Genomic DNA, 20,566 nt, shown 5'->3' with positions numbered 1-20,566 from the left:
CTAAAACATTTTAAAAAATTTTTTTAAAGAGATAAATGTTTATAGCAACACATCAGAACAACCTAAATGTTTATTCTTTAATGGAGGGCTGGTAAAATAAGTAATTATGGTACACTTATACTGTTGAATTCTATGCACTTGTTAATAGGAGCTGCTTTTATGCTAATATGGAAGCATCTCCAAGATATATGGTGAATAGATAAAAACAAAATAATCAACAGTGTATACAGTATACTTCTACAAAAAGTTAATATTAAGCATAAATTTTTATATAGAAGTATCAATAAAAAGAATGAGGTAGATGTATACAGTTGACCTTTGAACAACACAGGTTTGAACTGCGAGGGTCCACTCACATGTGGATTTTTTACAGGACAGTACTGTAAATGTGTTTTCTCTTCCTTATGATCTTCTTAATAACATTTTCTTTTCTCTAGCTTACTTCATTGTTAGAATACAGCACATAATACATGTAACATATAAAATATGTGTTAATCGAGGGGCACCTGGGTGGCTCAGTCAGTTAAGCATCCGACTTCAGCTCAGGTCATGATCTCAGTTTGTGGGTTTGAGCCCTGCGTTAGGCTCTGTGCTGATGGCTGGGAGCCTGGACTGGACCCTGCTTCAGATTCCGTGTCTCCTTCTCTCTCTGCCCCTCCTCCCTTGATCATGATGTCTCTCTCTCAAAACTAAATAAACATTAAAAAAAATTTTTTTAAATAAAATAAAAATATGTGTTAATCCACTCTGTTATCAGTAAGGCTTCTGGTCAACAGTAGGCTATTAGTAGTTAAGTTTTGGGGGAGTCAAAATTATATGTGATTTTCAACTGTGCAGTGCTCGGCACCCCTAACCTTGACATTATTCAAGAGTCAAATGTACATGCTGATATGGAAACATCTTCAAAATATATTACTAATTGTAAAATGAGGGTATGCAATGGTGTGTACAGTATGCTCCCATTTTGAAAAAAAATGCAAGTGACTATACATATAAAATGCATAATATAGAAACTGGCAAGGATAGTTGTCTCTAGGAGGGGGGTTTCTTCAAATAATGGTATGGTAAATATTCTCACACAACCAGAAGAGTAACTGCTTCATACTGGTATGAAAGTACTATGTAGTGTGGTACACAGAGTTGCCTACCTGTTCGAGCATCACGATAGAGTCTCGGAGCACTCCTTTTAAATGATGGGCCTGGTCTTTGTTCTTCTCAATACTTTCTGCTCTTGACAGCATACTGGAGGCTAAACTGAAAAAAAAATACCATCTTAAAAATAAGGGGAATAGCTTCTAATCTTGTCATTTCTAGAAATCATCAGTGTCCTATGAATTTGCAAACAAAGCAAAAAATTAAATTAAAAAAACCTTATGACTAAAGTATAGTTAGCAAACCAAAATCTCTAAACCGGAATTCAGTTTTCTGCAGCTAGAGAATTACTGAAATAATAACAGGTTGGGGGGAAAAAAAGACTTACTGCAGAGATTTCTCTTCTTGGAGGTGGAGACGGTAAAGGGACTGAGCAGCAGATTCTATCCTTGACAGCTTCAGAAACAGCGTCACATTCAACAGAACTAGCAACAGCAAACTAGGCAGAGCAAATTAATTGTACCTGGTTAATCCACTCTTATCCAGACCTAAAGCATTGCCATGTGCAGAACAGACACGCAAAACCTTTAAAAATGTACGTTGTCCAGTCCGTGAGTTCGAGCCCCGCGTCGGACTCTGTGCTGACCGCTCAGAGCCTGGAGCCTGTTTCGGATTCTGTGTCTCCCTCTCTCTCTGACCCTCCCCCATTCATGCTCTGTCTCTCTCTGTCTCAAAAATAAACGTTAAAAAAATTTTTTTTTAAATGTACGTTGTCCAGAGCAGTTTCCAATTATTGCTATTGTTTAAATCAGTTATCTCTATTTTATGGTATGAGGTAATTAGGTAAAAAGCGGATGGTGAGGAAAAAGTTAGAAGGTAACTAGAGTGACAAAAAGTCCTCAAAATGGCAGGTTGGGATTGTCCCTGACATCTCTTCTCTCTGCAAGGAATCCCAGCCAGTGCTGATGAGCGACCACCAGCTTAGAAATCTACCAGGTAACCTTGAGAGATCTATTTTTGGGTGCTTTCAGCTTAAGCAATTATACCCCCATTATGCTGCACTTCAAAAAGGAAATGATGATCAATATGGACTTGATCTTATGTAGATAGTCATGCACCTTATTCCCTGTGAAAGCCAAAACAAATTTTTGGAATTACTATTCAGCAAAAATCTCTTCTAGTTCAACTTAGACAAAGGAAGTATCAAATCCCAAATATGTGTGAATTGCATCATATATAAAATCTTACATGCTAAATGGATTTACTGTATTGGTTCTCACAGCAGCCTTTCAACTGAATGGAAGTATTTCTTATTACACATATATACAAATATATAGGTGGCATCATATCTTTCCTATTCTGTTAAAATATTGACTTCCCTTAAAAATACATAGAATTCATCTTTACCTGCCCAAAGAAGATTGTTTAAAAAAATGAAAACTAAGGAGGAACAAGGAAATCAAATCTATGAAATTATTGTGGCACTGAAATGGTATATAGATCAACATTTCAACCTCTGACTATAAATTTTCTACATAGTAATACAAAAGATCACTGCTAATATTTAATATTCAAAATTATTAGAGCAAACCAACTTAAACAGAATATGAAAGCCTTTCGTAAAGCTCAAAGGTATATCAAACATTTGTATGTTCTGAAAGTTATAATTAGAAAAAACAGAGGATATAAGAACTTCATTCCAAAGTATATTCACCAAGAGTGTATCACCCAGTCAGAACCAATTCAATTAAATCTAATGGACTACCTCAATATTAAAATACATCCATGTAGATAATAGTAGTCGAAATATGTCTGCCTAAGTAGATTCCTATAGAATACTCTGAGGTTCTTGCTCACTGCTCGAGACCTTCTGACCCAATCTCTGGCACTCAGGCCTAGAAATCTGCATTTTCACAAGTGATCCTAGAGGGTAAGGATCATTGGTCTAATCAGATAGAGCAAAATAGCACTATTGGCATTTCACCAGCCTGCATATATAAATATTCTCTTTAAATCTATGGAACTTCCAGTAAAAACCTATGATGGTAGAAATAAATCAGATTAATTTTTGAAAAACAAAACATTTATTGAATGTGTACTTGGGGTATTCCCTCAGATTTAATAATTCTCCTGAAAATCATACATCAAAAACTGTCAGACTGAAGTATATAAGAGACAGAGCATGAGCAGGGGAGGGGCAGGGAGAGAGGAAGACACAGAATCCAAAGCAGGACTCAAGCTCTAAGCTGTCAGCACAGAGCCCCACGCAGGGCTTGAACTCACCAACTGCGAGATCATGACCTGAGCTGAAGTGGAATATTTAATCGACTGAGCTACCCAGGCGCCTCAAATAGTGGCAATTTCTACACAATAACATACAAATGCATTCAAATCCTTTTGGAAACCATTAAAAGATAAGTGAAGGCACAAGCAAAATAAGCATGCAAAACAAATACTTACAAAATACTCATCACCACAATAAGAGCAGTATTACAGATTTCCATTTCCTTTTTCTTTCCTGCAGATCACAAACACACAAAAAACTTACATTAGAACAGGATTGTGATTAACACTGGTTAAAATTTAACTTCATTTGAAAAAAAATGGAGAAGAAATTTTGTACATGAATGTAAAAACAACTTGATATAGGATGAATTCCCAGCACCCTTTTTTTGATTTCTAATATCCTGACTAATGTGAAACTAATGTATGAAAAGAAAACCTATGTTTGGCCTACATTACAATTAATTTACTCTAAATAAACAAGCAATTCAATACATCACGTATGATCTCTAGTGAAGTTCCATCTCTGCAAATAATATTTGAACTGGGTTTATATACAATGCTTCCCTCCTTAATTTTTTTAATCACCCTCACCTGTTCTCTGTTGCCCAAACTTTTAAATTCCAAAACTAAAGAGCTTAAATTTAAATAGTAAATAAACATTCACACTAAGATATAAGCCTTAGAAGAGGATTTGATAATGTAGAATGAGGATGACAGTTTTATAGTTCTAAGAGAAAGGGAGTAAGAGTAGAGGCAAGATGTCTTCAAATTTGAGAATGGGGATAATAAGAGTCAAATTCCATCTTTGCAATTTGCTGGGTTGGACCCGACAGGTACAGAAGGACTGAAAGCATATCATCAGTTTAGTACTTTCAAGGGTTAGAAGTCAAATGTCTGTAAATGCTAGGTAGGAAGTTAACAGAATGAAGCAGCCAGCAGCCAGGGACAGTGGTGGGGACTGGTGACTTGGGAGCACATGCTCTAATGGCACAGCTTCTACTAAGCTCCAGAAACTGTTGCTGTGAGGAGATTTGGGTCCAGAGCTGTCAGATGTGAGTTTTTACATAAAAACTCCCACCTTTTAAAATATCATGTGGGCCAAATAAAACACCTCTATTGGCCATATGCCTGCCATTTTGCAACTGTTTCTTTACACTTACATATTAGTTATACTGAAGGAAGTCCGAGTTTGATAAACATGATCAGAAAAGGAGAGGAAAAAGGGAAACCTCCTTTCTGATGTGTCCTATAAACAAGAGATGTATACTGCTTCATAAGTAAACTAAAATCTTCCATCTGTTTACTACATAATAGCTACCTGAAATATCCCCTTTGGCATCCAAGCCCACATCTCCAGAAGAGCGCTGAGAAGAAAGTTTAGGAACTGTTTCTGCTGTTCGGTTGAATGTTCGCCTTCTCCTTCGTAAGCCACTAAGTTTTCCAGCGTCTTCAACGGACTGATTTAACACAGATTCTTCCATTAATAAGTTTGATTCTAAGAAGGAAAAAAAAAAATCTTTAGACAGCAGAGAAACCTTCTTGACTATAAGATGTGAGGGTAGGGAGGGGATTGTTTTATTTTCAGTTATGTTTTTAATTTTTTTTAATTGTTTTATTTATTTTGAGAGACACAGAGAGCGTGAGCAGGGGAAGAACAGAGAGAGAGGGAGACACAGAATCCAAAGCAGGCTCCAGGCTCTGAGCCTGATGTGGGGCTCAAACCCACAAATCATGAGATCATGAACCGTGAGATCACGACCTGAGCCAAAGTCGGACACTTAACTGACTGAGCCACCCAGGCGCCCCTTCAGTTTGTTTTTTTAAAGCCTTGGTAACTTTCTTTAACTATTACTTAGGCTCTTGTGGCCTAGATTCAAACCTTACTATTAATAAAAAGTTTTGGAGGATAAAGTGATCCTATAATGAGGCTTCACTATTCTAGGAAGAATGAACTGTATTAATAAATGATGGAATCATCAGAGCAAATTCACCATGTGCTATATTAAATATTAACATAATGATTTCAGTTATGGAAACAACAGGCTACCCACTTACACTGGATCATTAGAAGGATTTCCAAGAAAGACTGTGGTACTTGATGGTCAATATCAAAGGAAGGAGGAGCATATAATAGTTCTAGTTTATAAATGAGGGTTTGCAAAAAATAAGTACTGGTAAGAAAAATCTGCAAACAACCTAAAAACCTCATTTTTGTCTTTTTTTTTTTTGACCTTTCCTTCACCAGATTTTTTATTAGAAGCTCATTATCCAGTGGCCAAACTAATTTTTGAATAACATTTTCTTTGCTCCTGATTAGGAGTTTAATAATGAATAGCCAAGAGAGAAGAGCAAGAAAAATAACCAACAAACTAGATAATCAAGCCTTACTTTACCCTGAGTTGACTGACCCCAGCTTTTCTTTAACCAGAATTAATTATGTTTATGTATATATATATATTTTTTTCTCATGTTTTATTTTAAGGAATATCCAAACAGAACTATATCACTTCCCCAGTCTAGTCCCTACCTCCACCAAATCCATACACGTACGTGTTACCGTTGCTAAGTGGGCCTGCATAAACCCAAGGAAGCTGCATTGATAAGGATTGCGGGGTAGAGGTGAGGCCACCAAGGAACACCAAGTGCATATTTGTGATAAGTTATGCAGTTTCTCACTACAGTCAGCCTTCTTGGCTCCTTGCAGGGAGTGACAGCTCCTCACTGTGTGATCTTGGACAAGTCACTTAACCTCTCTCTCTGTTTCAATATTTATTCTTTAGTAAAATAGAAAAAAAAAATAATAGTACCTACTGCACAGTATTGTAATAGGTTGATATTTATAAAGCATGCAGAACATGTCGGGCATATAATAAGCATAATATGAATGTTTGTTAGACCAATGAAAATTAAAGTTTCCAAATTCCAAGTCAGGTAGTTAGGATCACTTCAGTGGGAGTCAATTCAACGTCATCTGCTGTGAATCCAAATGAGGTTATCAATCTGTTTTGTTAATATCTTTACAAAAATAGATAAACCAAGAAATTTACAAACCAAGCTGTCTGAAATAGTCCTCCAATGAACTCCAGGAATTCTTTTCAATTAGAGATTTGATAATGGCCCATGGTTGTTTTCTGTACTTCACATCTGTAGAAACTCTAATAAAATACGGAGGAAAAAAGCTTACTTAAAGGATAGAATTTAGTTCTATTATAGTTGTATTTATAATCTAAATGTAAGATATGTCCACTGGAAAGCCAAAGGACTCAAAGTCATTAAGACTATGAAAGAAAATTTATGCACTGATGACAACTTTTTAGAAAATTACTATATGCTGCTAATAATTTCATGAAATTTTCCTTCTAAGTACTTGGCATTTTATTTTTTCCTTTCTCTAGCCCTGAATTTTCTTTACTTAAACAGCAATAAAGGCTCAAAATAAATTCTAAGTTTTCTAAATGCCTTGTATAAAAAAATCTGTAGTGGTCATAAATTAGGTAAAAGTAACTACATTAACTAAGACCAGGCAAAGCACATGGTGGCACATCACTATCTTTAATACACCAACATTTCTTATTTCCATTGCAGCAATGTGCTCACCATGTGCTCCTCAAGAACTCACAGCTGCCTTGACATAAAACAGGGTCCTGTGACTAGTTTTGGCCACTGGACGGTGAACACAGTTCTAGAACTCTCTTTTCCTGTAGCAACTGAAACAACACATATTCTGGATGGTGCAGCTACAGAATGTCAAAGTGTTCATCAGCTTGTGACCTTGAGTAAGGAGCTCCACCCCTCTGCTGACCACTGGTGGTCATATAATTTGAGCAAGAAATAAAGCTTGGTTGTCTAAGGCTACTGCTAAGATTTTAGGATTGACATGTTCCAGAATAAAATCTCACCTATCCTGACTAATATTTCATTTACGATATTCATTTACGATAGCTCACCTCAGCCGGCATTTCTGTTTTGAGGATCGGATGATATGGTATCTGTTCAGGGTATAGAAGTAATCATGGTAGGGAACATCATGTGTCAGTACTTCTGAATCTACCAAATAAAATTGTGCTTCCCGACTTTCTTTATACAGTGTCTGTCAAAATAAGATTAAACATTTTTTTTGCATGTTCAAGTTTAATATATCAAATTCCTTGCCAATTTAGAACACATATACTAAAATTACAAAAGACATGAGAAGCCTATATACAAACCCAGAAGAGCCTTCATGTTGGCTACGCAATCTATGAATTGAGAAGATGGGACCTGCAGAAAGAGTATTTTTTGCCTGTCATTTCATTGTACCATTATTTTTTCCTTCTTTTAGGTATGAGGAGGAAGTCTCTTATGTATGTCATTAGTTTATAAAAATTTTTAAATGTTCCTGATAGGGGAACAATTTAAAATTCAAACTGGATGAAGCAAAGACCCACCCCAAAATTCATAAAAATTTAACAATCACCCTTCACCAAAAAAGTGAAGGAAGTTTGGGGCACCTGGGTGGCTCAGTTAGGTGTGTGACTTTGGCTCAGGTCATGATCTTGTGGTTCTTGGGTTTGAGCCCCGCATCAGGCTCTTTGCCGACAGCTTAGATCCTGGAGCATTCTTTGGATTCTGTGTCTACCTCTCTCTCTGCCCCTCCCCCTCTCATGCTCTGTCTCTATCTCTCAAAAATAAATAAAAATGTTAAAAAAATTTTTTTTTTTAATGAAGAAAGGGGACAACCAAAGAAAACACTGCCTACCTTAACAGGATTTGGAGTGGTTACTGGCCAAACCTTCCTCATTTTAACCATACCCTTTCAACCTATCCTGTAACATTATCAAAGATTCTCCAATGTCAAAATACCAAACTTTTCTTAAATAAGTCCTTTTAAACACTGGACAAAAACCATAATAGCATAACTCGTTCAGATGTTAAGATATTTTCTAACTATTTGCAGAACAGATACACTATACCTCAACATAAATTGGTCAAACACAAACTCTACTATAAAGACAGTGCCACACTGGCCAGAGTAGAGCACTGAATATCTTATCATCTCTTCCCATACATCACAGCACCCCTCTAGTTATTTGGCTATAACTCTTGGCATGATCCTGTATATTGGATTCCAGTAGTGTTCTTTATTAAACCATTTATTATGGAAAAGTTAAAACATACACACGAGTAGAAATGAGGTATAATGAACCCTCATAAACTCAACAGCCAGCTTCAACAACGTTAACTCTTGCCCAGTCCTGCTTCATCTGTACCCCATCCCCACATTCCCTCCGTCTACCACCATGCTCTCCCTGGCTAGATTACTTTTAAAGGATACCCCAGATATCAGAATAATTTTATTCATAAATATTCCAGTGTATCTCTTTATTTCTTCAGTGTGTCTCTTTAAAAGATATTCTTTTCTTTAAAATACAGCTACAATACCATTAATATATGTAAAAAATTAGTAATTCCTTAAATCTCCTAAATATATTTTTAGTTGGTTTGTTTGAATTAGGGTTGGTTGATTTGGTTGATATGCCTCTTCAGTCTTTTTTAATCTGTAATAGTTTCTCCTCCCTTTTGTTTTGCCATTTATTTCTTAAAATTGTCTTGTTAACTGGGGACAATGACAGGTTTCTCTCTTCCCACATATATGATTCTTTTGGAATACTGATGGAGGAAACATACCTGCTTTTCAGTGGCAGTGGTGCACTTTCCAGTAAGTGGATTATTAAGGATTATAGTGTAGGTCATGGTTCTCAGTTGATCACCTCCAGGTTCTATTTTCCAAGGGGTGGACACTACATCTAATCACAGCAAACGTAAAGAGTTGGTTCTAAAACTCTGAAGAGTATGACTTGAAATGGAATCAGAGGTAGGGCTTTTTTAAAGTATAATTAACATACAGTGTTGTATTAGTTTCAGGTGTACAAAAAAATGACTTAACAGTTCTATACTTTACCCAGTGTTCATCATGGTAAATGTACTCTTAATCCCCTTCACCTATTTCACCCATCCCCCCAAACACCTCCCCTCCAGTTACCACCAGCTTGTTCTCTGTATTTGAGTCTGGGGTTTTATTTGTCTTTTTGTTTTTTCTTTTGTTTTCTTAAATTCCACATATGAGTGAGATCATATGGTATTTGCCTTTCTCTGTCTTATTTCACTTTGCATTAATACCTTCCAGGTTCATCCATGTTATTGGAAAGGGCAAAATCCCATTCCTTTTTTTATGGCTGGGCAATATTCCATTACACACACACACACACACACACGCGCGCGCGCGTATACATACACACACACAGACACACCAACACCATCATCACCTCTTCTTTATCCATTCATCTGTTGATGGACACCTTGGTTGCTTCCAGATCTTTGCTATTGTAAATAATGCTGCAATAAACACGGGGTGCATATATCTTTTTGAATTGATGTTTTCATTTTCTTTGGGTAAAAATCCAGTAGTGGAATTACTGAATCAATGGTAATTCTATTTTTAATTTTTTGAGGAACCTCCATACTGTTTTTTTTTGTTTTGTTTTTTTTGTTTTTTTTGTTTTTTTTTTTTTAATTTTTATTTTTGAGACAGAGAGAGACAGAGCATGAACGGGGGGAGGGGCAGAGAGAGAGAGGGAGACACAGAATTGGAGGCAGGCTCCAGGCTCTGAGCCATCAGCCCAGAGCCCGACGCGGGGCTCGAACTCACGGACCGCGAGATCGTGACCTGAGCTGAAGTCGGCCGCTTAACCGACTGAGCCACCCAGGTGCCCCACCTCCATACTGTTTTACATAGTGGCTGTGCCATTTTGCACTCCCACCAACAGTGCACGAGGGTTCCTTTTTCTCCACATCTTCAACAACACTTGTTATTCCTTGTGTTTTTGATTCCAGCCATTCTGATAGGTGTGTGGGGTATTTCACTGTGGTTTTGATTTGCATTTCCCCAATGATTAATGGAAAGAAGTAGTTTTTAATTATTTAAATTTTTATTTTTGACCAGTCCTAATATCCTTTTGACAGTGTTATCATTTTAACATTAAAGAATAGTAAAATTAAATGTAAGGCCCTCTTCTTGTATGTGACATATTCCCCATCTTTGATCCATTTACTTCTAAATTGTTGTCTATTAACACACTTTCTTTTCTTTAGAAAAGAAAATTAAAAGTTGTTTCATCTGTAGGCTTCATTTTAAAGTCCCCAGTACCTGTGAAGAGAAATATTGGCACCAACCTTATTAAACAGAAACAGAACAACACTTTAACATTCCCATCATTGAGACAAACCTTGAAAGACATTTGCCATTATGCAACAATAAGACCTTGATCCCAACTTGTGGAAAAATCATGTAATGAGAAATCATGTAATGTTAATGGCTTATCTGTCAAAATCTTTAATCAAGAAGGGGGCTATGAAATGTAATGACATAACCTTTTCCAAGTTGAGAAAGCTATAGGATAATCTCTGTATTAATGGCAAGATCTTGTTAAAAATTCTCTCTTAGGGGCGTCTGGGTGGCTCAGTTCAGGGGTGGCCAACTTCGGCTCAGGTCATGATCTCATGGTTCATGAGTTCAAGCCCGGCGTCGGGCTCTGTGCTGACAGCTCAGAAGCCTGGAGCCTGATTCAGATTCTGTGTCTCCTTCTCACTCTGCCCCTCCCAGACTCACACGCTATCTCTCTCTCTCTCAAAAATAAATAAACATTTTAAAAAATGAAATAATGTACATAAATATATAATTCTTATTTTCCTAATAACTACACAGTGAGTAAAAATAACTTTGAAGAGAAATATATTTTTAGAACATAGCATAGGTCATTTAACAAGGCAAAGACTACGTAGGTATAGGTAATGGCATTGTGAACTCTTTTGCAAAGATCTGACTAAATCACCTAATGCTGTTCACACAAATGGACTTAGGCAATTAGTATACTTGACTGCTATTTGTCAACATCTTAAAATACAGAAGACTTATCTAATCTATCAACCATCACCAAAAAATGAAGCAAAGCTTTGTGATATAGACAATTTTACTCAACTTCTTTCATACAGCTAGGCCTTGAGATTTTTTGAGGGACCCTGAAGCTGCATTTTGAGTATGTGGAAAAAAATCTTACAACTAAACTCAAAAGGCAGTATCACAAACTATAGAATCTACCCTACAGAATTATATATATATATATATATATATATATATATATATATATATATATATAGTTATTTAGTTATTTTTAATAATCTGTACACCAAACATGGAGCTTGAACTCATGACCCCGAGATCAAAAGTTGCATGCTCTTCCATCTGAGCCAGCCAGGCATCCCTACCATACAGAATTTGCTGTAAAAAATAATTTAATTGTCCATGAAAGAAGATACAAAATTTATTCTAAAATACTTTTCAAGCAATTATTTTGGTCCTATGTCAGTCTGTTTCAAAAAAATTATACAAATAATCCATTGTTAATTAGCAACATAATTTTAAGGTATCATTGGACTCTGCTATAAAATTGCACACTACTCAACAAAAAAACTATTAACAAGGGTAAAAGTATGTCTTCCACTTGTATTGTAACCAATGTTACCAACAATCCTACTGACTCATGTACCAGAACATCATATAATTAACAACATTTTGGACTAGTCAAGCCCCCCAATACCTAAGTAAAGCTCATCATGATATAAAAAATCAGGGATGAAATTATTTTTAAAATACAACAATGTACAAAGGACACATCAGCCACTTGATATACTGAATTAAAGTAATAAAAAGCAGGATCTGCAGAATCCTTTATGAATCCTTTGATGTAATAAAGTTTTAAAATTGGCAAACCTTCATTCCATTAGGATGGCTGTTATCACAAAGACTGAAAATAACAAGTGCTGGCAAGGATATGGAGAAATTGGAACCTTTATGCATTGCTGGGGAGAATGTAAAATGATGCAGCCATTCTGAGGGGAATGTAAAATGATGTAGCCATTATGGAAAACAGTATGGCCATTCCTCAAAAAGCAACCACAGAGTTACCTAAGAATCCAGTAAGTCCACTTCTACATATATACCCAAAGGAATTGAAAACAGGGACTCAAACAGATATTTGTATATCAGTGTTCACAGCAGTATTACTCACAATAACTAAAAAGTAGAAACAACTCAAAACTCCATCAATGGATATGAATGGATACACAAAATATGTATATACATAGAAATCCAGCCTTAAAAAGGAATGAAATTCTGACACATGCTACAAGGATAAACCCTGAAGACACGCTAAGTGAAATAAGCCAGACACAAAGGGACAAATATTGTATGATTCCACTTATTTGAGGTACCTAAAGTAGTCAAATTCATAAAGACAGAAAGTAGAATGGTGGTCATTAGCAGTTGGGAGAAGGAGGAATAGAGATTTATTTTTTAGTAAGTACAGAGTTGCAGTTTGGGAAGATGAAAAAGTTCTGAATATGGATGGTTTTGATGATTATACAATGCCAATGTGCTTAATGCTACTGAAATGAACACTTAAAAATGGTTAAAATGGTATATGTTATGTTATATACATTTTATCACAACAACAAAAAAAATGGTGAATTTTGGGAATGGCTATATGGGTTTTATTATACTATTCATGCAACTTTTCTGAAAGTTTATAATTTTCAAAATTAAAAAGTGGAATAAAAAGACTTAAAACTGAGTTTTGAATTACAAAAGCAGTGTCTTACAACTGCTAACAAAGATTTAAAAGAACACCTATTTAGAAGTTCCCTAATTTAAAAAAAAGATCAAGTAGTGCTGAAATTTTAGTTTAGTGCTGAAATTAAATTCATAAATAATTGACTATACAAAATCTTTTCATGAAAAAAGAAATACTTCTTAGTATTTTTAAAAAGAAGCCTTTGAAACCTATTCTCAAGAAATAGAACTTTGATTACCAGGTAACAACTTCAGAAGATAGCAGAATGGTATACAGTAAGCAGATTCTCTTTGGGGGCAAAACTTCTGATGAATTGTAGGTCTAAACAGCACCATTCCTATTACTGTCTATACTTGTAATTAGCCAGAAGCTTTTGCTTCCAAAAGCCATTTAAAACATCAGATAGCAAACACAGTCATCCATATTGAAGCTAGATAAGTATCAGACACCTGGTACAGTTGTGAGTCAAAGAACAAACTTCATTTAGTACCAGCATGGAATAACCTACTAGTTCCTCGGGGGTCTTTGCAGCCATAAACATGACAGGGCAATATCAACAAGCATCATCTTAGAAAATTAAGAAAAATATTTTGAAATATCAAGTTCTCCAGGTAGACATAAATAGCAAGAAAATACAAAACAGATTTTGAAGAGATATAGTTAAATATAAGCTACTGCGTGAAGAGGAAAATTTATATTCCTCAGATATTCCACATTTTTAAAACTAGAAGAACAGAAAAAAATGATTTTTTAAACAGAGAGTTCTTAATTACAAGACTCAATTGCTATCAATTAGAAATCACTTTGCTATACTACTCTGAATAAGAATAAATTATTTTTTGTATCTAGAATCCATATCAATGATATAATCTATGAATACATAGAAGTTTCAAATAAAAGAATAATATCTAATGGTTAATAAAGTGGCTCAATTATAAACTATATTTAAAACTGACTGTAGAATAACTTTCTCTTTGACTATGTCAAATGATTAAACTTACATGAATCTCTGCTGCTGCTGTTTTATATGTTGTATAGCAATCTAAACCATGTGCTCCCACGGTTTATAAAATATTTTTGAATATTTAGGATAAATTCAGTTTCAAACTATAAGCTTATTTGAGATGTTTAGCAAAATAGAACTTTTAACACATAATCAGTGCAATCCTTTTTATGAGTCTAACTAATTTCCTAACTGGAATATTTTTTTTTTGGTTTTCATTGAGATATACCATAACCATTGCAATCTCAAGTGTATGTCTAGCTCCATGAATTTACACAAAGAAAACACACATGTGTACCAGATCAAGATAGACTTTACCAACATCCCAAAAGTTCGCTCTCACTCTTTACCTGCCCAATTCTCCACACAGCAAATACTATGCTGATTCTATGTCCATAAATTAGTTGTGCCTGTTTTTGAACTTTATATAAAGAAATCAAAGTATGCACTCTTCTGTGTCTGGCTTCTTTTGCTTAACATTATATCTGTGAGATTTACTGATATTGTTACAAGTAGCAATGATTTGTTTTGTTTTTTTTTTTTCATTGCTAGTATAGTAATCTTTTGTGTGAACATACACAATTTGTCTATCCATTCTATTATCCATACCCACCATATATTACTGGTGGGTATCTGGGCTGTTTTGTTTTGGGACCATTATTAATAATGCTGCTATGAACACTGTAGCACATGTCATTCAGAATACACATACCTACTAGTAGAATTGGTGAGTCATAGAGAATTTTTATGTTCAGCTTACTGCCAAACCATTTTGCAAAGTGATTGTACCAATTTACACCCTACTAGAATCCAATTGTTCTGCAATAGAATCCTTTTAAATTAGGTTCAAATAACTGAACTGCTACATTAATAAATATATAGGGTTTTAGTTTTCAAAGGGTTTGAACCTCATTGTAGGTAGGATCTGACTAATTGAACAATTACACTGCTTACATGTAAAGTTAACCAAAACGCTTAAATATTAGTTTATCTATCACCAAAATAAAATCAAAGTCTAATTTTCCCCCTGACAACATAAATTAATTTATAAGGGCTTAACTCTTAAAGGATAATAAAATTCTCCCAAATTTATCATTAAACACAAAACCAACCTATTATATTTCTAGAATTGGCAAATCTCTGCATGAAGCGTGAACTGGTGAAGAGCAATTCAAACATTCTCTCAGCACTGATATGAAAAACACGGTTGATATAAAGTCTTCCATGAAGATCTTTCTCAGGCATATTTTCTGGGGAAACAACAGCAAAAGGAAACAACAACAACAAAAAACACAGGACTGAAAGGGAAGAAACTAAGGAATGGTAATTTCAAGATTTCGTTTTTGTTTGTTTGTTTTGGCACAAAATGGTTTTTAAATGTGATTACAATGATCAGCACATTCCAAAACACTATTAAAACTCTAAATTGGAAAAAAAAAAAAAACAACTCTAAATTGGCATTATATACATATGTACTGTATATAATTATACATAATATATATTTAATTAAACCATATAGATCAATATTTCAGTCATCAAAACCCTAAAGATATAAAAATATTTAACCTGAATGATATCAAACTCTTGTACTACATCACTCAAAAGAATACTTCAAAAATGATAAGGTTAATACTGGGATATATAGGGATATATCTACCACAGCAATTAGCAGGTCCTATTTCTGAATGGTCATACATTCAGTAGATATTAAGTCATGAGTGGCTCTAATATCTGCTGCACTCACCAACTTGGTAGCCTGAATAACGTTTCAAACCTGACTTAAAGCCACCTGCCCCAAGACAAGTCTTATCGTATTCACAACCTATTCTCAATACCATACGTTAAAAGAACTAAGAAATCCTTCTGAAAAGTATTCTTCAAAGCTAAGTAGAGCCCAGTGGAATATTTAATTTTTCTGGGAACCTGATAATGATGATGATGTTGAAAACTACCAGTAGCAAATGAAGAAGCAATATCTGCTCACCTCTCCTCATATTCCCTGGAAACATTATATAAAATAGCCCATGCTTATATGGTGCTTACTGTATATCAGGCATTGTGCTAAGCACCTTACAAGTACCCATTCATCTTATCCTCACAGCAATCCTGTGAGATGAGTGGTATTATCATCATCTTCATTGTATAGATGAGGAAACTGAGGCAATGAGAGAGAATTGCCAAAGCTCCATGGCTAGTGAGTGACTGAAATGGAATTTGAATTCACTACAGCTCCAGGGCAACACAAACTTAACCTCTATTTTATTGCCAGGAGTTTAACTTAAAAGAATCAAAAAGGAAATTAAAAAAAAAAAAAAACAAAGACAGCTAGGAATAAGAATCTGATAAAGGAAATAGAGTAAAGCAATCCAATATGAAATTTTAATGATTTCAGGATTAGGATTATTTATTATTTCAAGGATTATGCTCCATCAATACAGAATAAAAACTGTGACAAAAGCCCCCCATATTACAGATATCATGCTCTGACAACTGTCTGTGTAGGCCATCTGTCAATATTAAGCCATGGGAAGCAATCCGGTCAAGCAAAAGGCAGTAGTTTAAGAATCAGAAAAACTCTTCTAGTTCTGCCTTCACCCCAACTATTCCTTTTTCTCCCTCATCAAATGATTTGTGTTTCTCTATTTTGCTACAGGTGCAAAGAACTTAGGGATATCAGACGATATTGATTTACCTTCTCCCTGCAACAATACTTTGTGTAGGCAAAAGCTAGTCACAGAAATTTCAAATAATGGCTCCTTCCATAGAGAAATAAATCACTGAAACTAGGTAATATGCTAAGGTTTTCTGAGATAACTTCCCAATTAGGCTTGAGAAATAGCTTTTTCTGAAATAGAATGTATGTTCATCGAAAAAATTATTGATATATTCACAAAGAAAACAAACAAGTATAGATGATTCTATTAATCCTGTTCATTTCCTTCATGAACTTATCCTGAATTGTAATTATTATCTTTACTGGCCTGTTGACTTGTTTATTGCCTCTCTCCTGCATAAGACTCTAAGTTCCATCTGAGTAGGGATCATGTCAATTTTAAACACCTATATACATTATGTATTTGGCACATAAAAGTGTTAAATAACTATTTCTGAATGAATGGCTACTGAAAGTGCTTTTAAAAAAGTATCTTACGGTCAATTTTTATTTATAGGACTTCCATTTTGCAACCATATTTTTTAACTTTTTATTTTGGAATAATTTTAGATTTACAATCAATGAAGCTCGGTGTTATTGTTACCCTTTTCCAGTAATGTCCTTTTTTTGTACAAAGATCCAATCCAAAATACCACACTGCATTTCATTGTTTTATCTCCCTCATCTCCTCCAGTTGTGACAGTCCCTCACTCTTTCCTTGTTTTTTAATGGCCTTACATACTTGAAGAACTCTGGTCAGGTATTTTGTAGAATGTCCTTCAATTTGGGTTCATCTGTTTTTTCATGATTGTACTGGGGTTGTGGATTTGGGGAAGAACACCCACAAAGGTGAAGTCCCCTTCTCATCAAACTCTGGGGATCCAGGGTATCAGCATGAGTTATGATAATGGTAACCTTGATCATTTGGTTACGGTGGCGTCTGGCAGGCTCCTCCTCTGTAAAGTTACCATTTTTACCTTTCCATATTCTGTTTGTTAGAAATGTGTCACTAAGCTCAGCCCATGCTCAAGGGAAAGAGAATTAAGCTCCACTTTCTAGAAGGGGGAGTATGATCGCTTCTCGGCCTTTTGGCTAAGATCAAGTGTAGAAGGGGGAGTATGTATGTATATTATTTGAAACGCTGTAAGGAAGGCTTGTGTTTTGTCCCCCATTTACATATTTATTTGATTATTTGTATCAGTATGGACTCATGAATAGTTATTTTATACTTTAGGTTATAATCCAATACTATCATTATATATTTTGTTGCTCATTTTTTTTTTTTTTTTTTTTTACTTTGGCCATTAGGAGCTCTTTCAGGTTGACTCCTATGCCCTTTTGATACACCTCTTTTTTTTTTGAAGCATTTCTTTACTTCTGGCCCTACAAGAAACTCCAGCCTCATTTTGCATATTCCCCACCTCAGCCCTAGAAGCAGTCATTTCTCTAAGGAACTCTTAAACTGTAATTTTTCAAAAGTAAGTTTCCTATTCACATTTATGAAGGAAACAAACTATACTCACATAAACATTACCTTTTCATATTTCATTTAAACTCAATTAGTTGATCAATGATTCTATATTATGACTGACAAAATGGAATTTGTGGTATTACTATCAGAAATTAATAATACCTTCTGTATGGAAATTAATTCAAGGAAGTAAGAACCTGAAATAAACTATTTCCATCTGGGATTATTTATGTATGACATTCACAGTACTTTAAAGCCTCCTATCCAAGTAAGATCACCAGTGATATTGCTGTGACATATGAAGCTAGCAAGTGGTATTTCAAGTAGGGAAGGGAACAGCACTCAACCTGAGAGCAGGTTACTATTTCCAATAAAGAAGAAACATCTCTTGAATTGAAAATATTCAAACCTATCAGTTTGAAAGTAGCCAGTGGAAAAGATGGGAAAAGTGAATCAGATAAATAAATATGAGAGGGACATGGGCATGAATGAAACTAAAACCCTATGTGGACAGTGTTTTGAGAGTTCACGAAAAATGTACCAGATAGGTATGCAAGAAAAGCAGATGTGGAGTTTAATTAAGTAACTAAGGACGCACAATTTGTTTGGAGTTTAATTAAGTAACTAAGGACGCACAATCCTGAATCTTCTTAAAAACTGGTGACCTGCTGTCTTCTTGACATAGTTTGAGGGCTTTCTTTACATGTGAAAAACCAAGTTCAATTTGAGAGTGTTGTTTAAAAACCTGCCTCAGGTAACTATGTCAGGGTTACCTGGTTTAGTCTCATGGTGCTTCCCTGATGTGCTAGACTATTTCATGGCTTTTCTCTGCTTTCCCCAGAGACTTACTTGGCCTCACCTTTATTAATTAGCATCACCTGATATCTGATTCCTATTTTTCTTTGCATGAGTTTCCAATTCATCTTGGTCTGTCAGCTGTAGATCATGGATTCTAATTTTGTTATTCTTATGTGCCCCTCCCCCAGCCTAAATCTTTGCCTCACTTAGCTTCCATTCTCAACATAAGTGACTTTGGTTAGGGCACCCTGTCACACCAAGTTCTGATCTAAGCAATTAAAACTAAACTTAATTCTGTCATGACACAGCCCTGGTATCTCATGACATCAGCCAGTTTGTCAGCTTCCACTCAAGGCTCTACCTCCTGGGGCAGATGTTTCACAGACTATCCATGACACGCATAGAACAGGGCAGGTGAAAGAAGTAAACCCTGATAGCAACAGAAATGTTATTTTGGCCAAAAATACAGCCACAATTTCATTATACTTGTAGATGTGGATACATTGTGTCAACTCATCTTCATCTGCCAGGTAACTCCTAGCATCTTCTCAAATTCTCTGCACTCCTACCCAAAACTGAGCGTGTAGTTAATGAGCTGCAGAAAGCCTATCAGCAACAGCACTCTAGATAAACAAGGTTCTTCTACAGCTTATTCTATGAAATATTACATATCAAATTTTCAAGTTCATATATGGCTTAACAGATTAAAACACAATGCTCAGCATTTTGTTCAGGAGGTGGCAGCCCAGAACCCATTTCTGGAAGTACAGAAATATCCCTAAAAAGGCTCCCTTCAATCTTGGTGGGTGGCCTACCATAGCGTAAGAACATTAAAAAAAGAATGAGTCAAAGCAGATTCTAGGCTAACTTTTCCTATATGGGCTTCAGTTAAACTCCACATCAAAGGGAGCACACTAGTTTCAGGCCCCTCTGTAAGATATCTCATGAGGATACATGAGTCTAGAAGGAGTCTCTCCTTCAAAATGGTACTCTCCCAAAGATTACAATCTGTAGGTGGCAGAAGAGAGAAAAAAAGGAAATCCTCTCATTTCTCACTCAGACTGCTTACAATGGTAGATCAAAATACTATGATTTTAAATAAGATGATGTTTGGTTTAGAATACTCTGCCATCTACCTAACTCTCCCTAAACCCACACACAGATTTCCTGGGATGGTTTTCTTCTTTTGACCTTTCTTATTTTCCCCCCTTCACTGATTTCAAGTATCTTCATAAGGTCACAACTTCCAGAAAATGAAAAATAGATTCCTTATAATAGCCACTTACGGTAAGCCTGAAATTTTGAAATCTACTTAGGGGAAGCAACAGAAGTACTTGATTTGTTACCTAATAAGGAAAAAGTCATTACATGCACCTTAAAGAAAACCTCCACAAAAGAAGGCTAAATGTTACATGTAAAGTCTTACTGCTGTAAAACCAGTCTTTAAAGGGACATCAGCAAGAAGGAAATGTGACCAGGGCTAACATGCAATACAGCAACTACACTGCTGTTATTCTTTATTTCTAGATATGAACACAACTTCTATGAGATATATTATCCCTTATGTAACTTATCATTAATGTTAATTTTTTAGG

The 20,566-nt window shown here is 35.3% G+C and overlaps 1 protein-coding gene and 1 pseudogene across 2 annotated transcripts in view; one reads left to right on the top strand and one right to left on the bottom strand.

Annotated features, from left to right (window-relative positions):
• GRAMD1C (GRAM domain containing 1C) overlaps positions 1-20,566 on the bottom strand; it is a 103,911-nt gene that overhangs the window by 6,614 nt on the left and 76,731 nt on the right. For both annotated transcript variants that reach the window (XM_042903719.1, XM_042903720.1), the window contains 8 exons: positions 15,162-15,299; positions 9,046-9,164; positions 7,326-7,468; positions 6,430-6,533; positions 4,697-4,873; positions 3,553-3,610; positions 1,481-1,591; positions 1,149-1,254 (listed from right to left, as the gene is read on the bottom strand). In XM_042903719.1, the coding sequence (XP_042759653.1) occupies positions 1,149-1,254; positions 1,481-1,591; positions 3,553-3,610; positions 4,697-4,873; positions 6,430-6,533; positions 7,326-7,468; positions 9,046-9,164; positions 15,162-15,299 (956 nt within the window). The remainder of the gene's footprint in view (positions 1-1,148; positions 1,255-1,480; positions 1,592-3,552; positions 3,611-4,696; positions 4,874-6,429; positions 6,534-7,325; positions 7,469-9,045; positions 9,165-15,161; positions 15,300-20,566) is intronic.
• LOC122199082 lies at positions 17,775-17,925 on the top strand (annotated as a pseudogene).

Source organism: Panthera leo, chromosome C2 (genome assembly GCF_018350215.1).
Source record: "Panthera leo isolate Ple1 chromosome C2, P.leo_Ple1_pat1.1, whole genome shotgun sequence".
NCBI lineage: Eukaryota > Metazoa > Chordata > Mammalia > Carnivora > Felidae > Panthera > Panthera leo.
Note: the sequence above shows the minus strand (reverse complement) of the source record. Positions and strands in the feature narration are given on the sequence as shown.